Below are 6,422 nucleotides of genomic sequence, written 5' to 3' on the forward strand. Positions count from 1 at the left end.
GTTATCATATCACTTAGGAGCCCTGCTCTTGTCCCAGGTCTCCAAGGTGGTAAAACCCAACAGGTATAGGGAAAAAAATCCATTTTTTTTTCATCCTAATGTGCTTTCAGGCATAAGTATGAGGGAAGAATGGAGTGGAGATATCATCCTAGCCCACCAACATCATTGATGCATTTATCTTTCTCTTTTTAATAAGCATCACTGTACAATACATGTTTTTAAGAAGTGATTTGAAGGAAAGCAGTGGTCCTTCACAAGTCTATAGGAAGAGTGAGTGGCACTGTGGAGCTGAAGAGCCCTGGGTTGGAAGATGGGACTTGGGTCCATAAATGGTGGACACAGGACCTCTCCGTGGCTGTGATTTTTTGGAGATTGAAGAAGCTGGCCCTGTGTGATGTGTTGGAGGGTGCACAGCAGTGGTGGGGGAGGACCTGGTACTCAGGAAAATGATCTTTGCAGTGGTGTTCTGAATTGATGTGTTGGACAGCATTGATTTTTACAAGGCTGCAGAGAAGGCTGTTGCAGCAGTTGTCATTGGGTGCATCCATAACTTACTGTGAGGGAAGTGAGAGAAGCCTATAGTTCAGCAATTCTGTGCAGAAAAGTCTCATCCATTCACCTCCAGCCCACATGTTGGCTCCTACAGCCAGATATGGGGGTGATGGCCAAAACAGTTCACCAAGATCCATCTCCATGTCTGCAGAAACTGGAAGGAGCAGTAGCAAGATGGGCTATATCTAGAAATTTGGAGGGCTTTTAGTGTTTGATTTCATTGTTAGAGCTGACAGCTAAGCTCCTAGGAGGAGATGCCATGTGCTGTGGGGCCAGCTGTGCTTAGGCCAGGGGGATGCAATGGGATGGGGTAGGACTGAGCTCTTGTTTTCTGAAAGTCCTGGAAGTGCCTCGTCCCAGGCTGCCACCATTGTTCTCATTCTGGAGAATGCCTCCCTTCTGAAGCCTCTGCCATCCGTGGAGGAAAAAGATCTTGTTTAACATAAAGTCACTTACCTGCCTGCTTCCAGCTGAGCCACAGCTTGTGCAGCTGCTGCTGGAGGTGGCAGTGCCCGTGGGCTGCAGTGCTGAGGGTGTGACTCCTGTTCTTGTGTTTCCAGAGTACAGATCTGACGAGCACAGTCGGCTACGACAGCATCATTCAACACCTGAACGATGGCAGGAAGAACTGCAAAGAATTTGAAGATTTTCTGAAGGAAAGGTATAGAGCTGTCTCTCAAAAAATGGGTTGGATTGGACGGGGGAAGGGAGGCGGTGGCTCTATTTCTTCTCTTTGTATTCTCAGTTTGGTTTCTGTCACGTTCAGCTGCCCACTATGCTAAAACACCTTTGGTTTTTGACTGAGGAGCAGCTTGTGTTCTTACCCTGTCCTTTCCCTGCACGCTGGTGCTGTGGTGTGAAGTCCATGCTCAGGAATCCTCAGCTGTGAGGCAGCAATGGTGCCCAGATCTTAGTGTTCACTATTGGAACCGTCTGTTAAACAAAGAATAGGATTCATGAGTGGTTTGATAATTCAATCTTCTGTGTCGTGGGACTTCTGTACTGAAGTGTTTGCAGGTGTTCATGGCCTGCCCAGGCCACATGCTCTCCCATGAAATTTGCTTTGCAGCTCAGCTTGCAGAAAATCAGGTGAAAACTGTGGCATGGGAGAGGCACAGCTTTGTCCTGAATTTGTCCTTGTACATTATGCACAGTCCACAAATTTCATGTTAAAAAGCAGAAGTAGCATTAGATAGTGCATTTATTAATCAGAGGATATGACCTAAGTAGAGGTTCTGTGGCTACAAAGGCACAACAGAGATGGACTGGCCATGTATTCTGATTTTATGGTTCCCTTAGTTAGCAATGGCTAAATATGAAAAGTGTTGTAGAACAGCCCTGAATTAATGTAATTTTGGTGTTGAGAACTGGAGAAAACAAACCCCTGTATCCAAGACTTGGTGCAAAACAGCCTGGAACGAATGCAATGGGGACAAAGGGAAGAATTTCAGTTTAAAGTGTCTAATACACCTGCAGCCTGGACATGTAATCCTGTATTCCAGGAAAATTTGGGCTTTCCAGATGTCCAGAGAACCATCCCTGAATGGCTTTGGGGTACATGTATGGTGGCTGAGTGGTCTCTGAGTTTCTCTTGAAGACAACAGTCTTCCTTCAGCCAATTGTCCACAGCTGGTTTGCAGCAGGTCAGGAGAGAGGGAGGGTGCTGAGAGTGAATCTTGGCCTCTGCTGCAAACAAGTAGCAGTTTCTGAAATGAGAACTTCCTCTCATTTTTTTCTTTCTTCAACAGGGCAATTATAGAAGAAAAATATGGCAAAGAGCTCATTAACTTGTCAAAGAAGAAGCCCTGTGGGCAGACGGAGCTGAAGTAAGTTCACAGTCCTGTGTGTGTTTTGCTTTTATGGGTGTCCTTACTTGGAGCAACAAAGGAGGAGCAGAAGGAAAGAGGCTGCAGGAGACAGAGCAGGGTTGAAATGTCATTGGGATGCCACCAGAAGATGATCTGAAATTGGTCTTGTGAATGAACAGTGCACAGTTGGGTTGGCCTTTGCCAATAATTGAGTTGGACTCCACCAAATTGCCACCAGCTGCAGACTAACCCTAAAATCATAGAATCATTAAGGTTGGAAAACACCTCCAGCCATCAACCCAACACTCCCATGACCACTAAACCATGTCCCAAAGTGCCACATCTACACATTTTTTGAACACCTCCAAGGGATGGGGACTTCACCACCTCCCTGAGCAGCCTGGGCCAATGCCTCACCACTCTTTACACAAAGAAATTCGTTCTAATATGTAATCTACACCTTCTCTGGTGCAACTTAACCCCATTTCCTCTCGTCCTATCCCTAGTTACTTGGGAGAAGAGGTCCAAACCAAAGCACTGTAGATGCTCAGATGAGATAGGGGAGGGCAGTTCAGCACAGGGCTGAGGATTTTGAGACCTTGGGTTCACTCCTGGCTGTTTTTTGGTAAAAGGGAAGTACAGCTACTTCCTTGACTCAAACCATTCAAATCTTCAAAGCCCAGCATATGCCACCCTGCAGGGGTGCTGTGGCCACTGCAGTTGTCTCCATGAGTGATCCTCCATCTCCCCAGTGGCCCCTGGCACCTTGTGCTTTGTTTCTATACTTTATGCATGTCCTCTCTGATACTCTTTGACCATTTCTTTACAATTTTATATTGAGGTGTCAGAAAAAAAGGTTTCTGAAGTCTTTGTTGCACAATATTAATGGAGAGAAGGTTCTCTGCATTTCCAACCAATGACAATGCATCATGTAGAAGGTATTCCTGTCTCCCAAAGCAGAGTTCTAGGAGGTTGCCTGAAACATTTGTCATGAAACTCAGGACTTTTAATAGCATGCAAGGTTCAGAAAGTTGTAAAGTAGATCTCAGACCAATTAAACTGTGTCATACCTGCTGAGAAGGAAGAAGCCAGAGGTGTAAAGAGGGTAAATAAACCTGCTCTGAGCTGCTTCAGCTGGTGTTGAGGGACTTGCTGTCTAGTTTGGGAGAGGTGCTCTGCTGATGATTGCACCTGGCCATGCATTTCTACCTTTTCTAATGCTCTGCCTGTGTTTTTCAGCACACTGAAGAGATCCCTGGATGTTTTCAAGCAACGTAAGTAATTCTTTGTGTTTGTCTGGACACTTGGCAGAGCCAACACCTGCAGGCAACTGGGTGGGAAGCAAATAGCAGAGAAACCCCCAAACCTGTGTGAGGTTTCATGCATAGTCTGTCCTCATAGTCCTGCTCATCCCAGTGGATGGAGCTTGGGAGCGAGTGCTCCAGAGCATGAGCATTCTTCTGGGGACCTCTTGGGCTTTTGGGGCAGGCTGCAGCTCAGAAGTCGTGCATGAGAAGCTCAGATGGAGTCTGTTGGACTGGCTCGCCTTGTCCTCTTCATACACATATGCAGCAATTCACACCTCGAATCCTGGGGTCAGTTTTGGGTCCCTGACTCCAAGAAGGACTTTGTGGAGCTGGAGCGTGTCCAAAGAAGGGCAGTGAAGCTGGGGAAGGGTCTAGAGCACAAGTCTTGTCAGGAGCATCTGGGGGAACTGGGTTTGTTGAGTTCTGGAGCAAAAGAGGCTTCACACTCTCAACAACTCCCTGACAGGAGGTTGGAGCCAGGTGGGAGTTGGTCTCTTGTCCCAAGGAACCAGTGACAGGACAAGAGGAAATGGCCTCAAGCTGTGCCAGAGGTGGTTTAGGTTGGACATGAGGCAAAATGTCTTCCTGGAAAGGATTGTGAAGGCCTGGCCCAGACTGCCTAGGGCAGTGGTGGAGTCCTCATCCCTGAAGAGATACAAAATATGTATTGACATGGTGCTGAGGGATGTGGTTTAATGATAGACTTGGCAGTGCTGGGTTAAAGATTGCACTTGATGATCTTAAATGTCTTTTCCAACTAAATGGTTCTGTGATTCTAATCAGAACATCTAAAAGATGATGCTTTGCCCACCTCACCTTGTCCCTTCATTGCCACATGTCAAGCCCACCAGGGTAGAGGCAGCCAGCACCCATACCTCGAGGGCTCTGCTCTCCTGTGCTCTGCCCTAGCCACGTTTGTCTGCTGCCTTGTCCCTTGGTGGACCTCCCTAATGAGGCTCTGCTCTTGCAGCAGCTGACTATTAATAGCTGTGGGTTTGGGACACCTCTGCAGGTTGAATCATCAGCTGCAGTTTGGTTTAGCTCCTTTGATGAACTTGCTGGGGTGGTGTTTTGTGGTGTGGCCACTCATCTTCAGCAAGGGGTGCCTGAGATTTTTTTAGCATTAGTTCTCCTGTGCCCCAAGTTAGTTGTCTGCTAGCCTGGGGCAATGCTTCCTTCAGACAGCTGCTTCAGGGTGCAGATGTATAGAAATGTGCCTGAATTCATCCAGATGAGGGGAAGATGGGACTGTGCTTGTTTGAATAACTATTTTTGATGTGAAATTTCTTAAACTGAAGGGCAGGCCCCAGCAGGACCAATCTTTACATAGGCAGGCATTGCTTGGAGGCTGCTGCAGAAGTGCTGCCGCTTTAATGTGTCAACAGCTGAATTGAGCAACAGGCTTTTAAGGAATATATATTTTTTTTTAATTTTTTTTTTCCTCTGTACAGAGGTAGACAATGTGGGACAAGGTCACATCCAGCTGGCGCAGACCCTTCGGGAGGAAGCGAAGAAAATGGAGGAGTTCAGGGAAAAGCAAAAACTGCATCGGAAAAAGGTGAGGTGCCAGAGGACCACGCGCCTCCTCTGCGGGGTGTGGGTCCTGCCCTGGCCATCTGCTGCTCCTGGCTGGTGCCCCAGCCCCCTCTGTGCCCTGCTGCTGCCAGGAAGCCCTGGGCTTCTGGGCTTCTTCCTATGTGTTGCAACTGCGTTGGTGAGCTGTGCGGCAACCTCCGGCTTCCTTCTTCTCACCGCCCTGTCTTCTCCTGCAGGCACCTTTTGGGGCTAGCTGTAGCAGGGGCTCAGTTCCAGGTATGCCAGCCTCGACCAGGGATGTGTTTAAAGCCTACGTATGGTGCTGTGTGATCTCCATAGGGTCTGCTAAAACAGTCAGTCTTTTTCGTTAACTTCTGGCTTCAGATTGCTTTGTCTGGAAAATGAGGGAAAACTGCTAGAGCTAGGGGCTGGTTTGGACCTAGCGAAGGGGAGTGGGCTTCTCAATTTTGCCAGACCCTATGGAGATGATACAGTACAATATATTGCTAGGATTTCATCTGTAGAAGTCCTTTGTATACAAAAGTGGAGGCTTAGACAGAAGCATAAAAGATGGGTTCTGTGAAGATGCTTTAGGTGGGTGAAGGTCCTTAAACCCATCTCAGTCTGGTCCATGCCTGTCCCTTCCTAAGCCACGTAGTCCACCCTGGAGCTTCAGTGGTCAGTGGTGTGCTGACTCTGGATCTGTTGTCTTCACAGATAGAGCTGATAATGGAGGCGATTCACAAAAACAGGAATGTGCAGTACAAGAAGACCATGGAGGTAAAGCAAACGTGCTGCTGTTTCTTGCCATATGGGTTAATGCTGCTAACACAAACAGGCATGATGCTAGGGCAGGCTTAAATGAGAAGGTCTTCATCATCTGGTGCAAGTCCCTATGCTGTGTCTGCAGAAGTGGTGTGCAGGGTGTGCTTGGTGACACTGGAGAGTGTGTGAGAGATGTGGCTTGTGGTGGCCTTGCAGGGTTGGGTACGAGTGACTTAGATGTCATGGGGTCGATGGCTCTGAGCTTCTCATCTCAAATGTCTTGTGAGACTGGTTTTCCCCAAGCAGTAGGACATGCAGTATGTAAAGGGGCTTTCCCTTCCAGCACTTAAAGGAGGCTGAGAGAAGAGATGAGGAGGAACTCTTTGCCAGGGACTGTAGTGGTAGGATGAGGGGTACAGTTCTAAACTGACTGAGGGTGAATTTAGAATAGATA

The 6,422-nt window shown here is 47.7% G+C and overlaps 1 protein-coding gene across 1 annotated transcript; it reads left to right on the forward strand.

Annotated features, from left to right (window-relative positions):
- Positions 1 to 1,112: 1,112 nt before the first annotated feature.
- Positions 1,113 to 5,994, forward strand: LOC103772033 (proline-serine-threonine phosphatase-interacting protein 2-like; the record flags this gene model as incomplete). Its single annotated transcript, XM_008939352.1, has 5 exons — positions 1,113 to 1,213; positions 2,301 to 2,378; positions 3,600 to 3,634; positions 5,119 to 5,225; positions 5,921 to 5,994. Coding segments are annotated over 5 exons (395 nt in total), but the record flags the coding sequence as incomplete, so codon positions are not given.
- Positions 5,995 to 6,422: the final 428 nt, after the last annotated feature.

The sequence above is a fragment of the Merops nubicus genome, unplaced genomic scaffold (assembly GCF_000691845.1).
Source record: "Merops nubicus isolate BGI_N331 unplaced genomic scaffold, ASM69184v1 scaffold26144, whole genome shotgun sequence".
In the NCBI taxonomy this organism is placed as follows: Eukaryota; Metazoa; Chordata; class Aves; order Coraciiformes; family Meropidae; genus Merops; species Merops nubicus.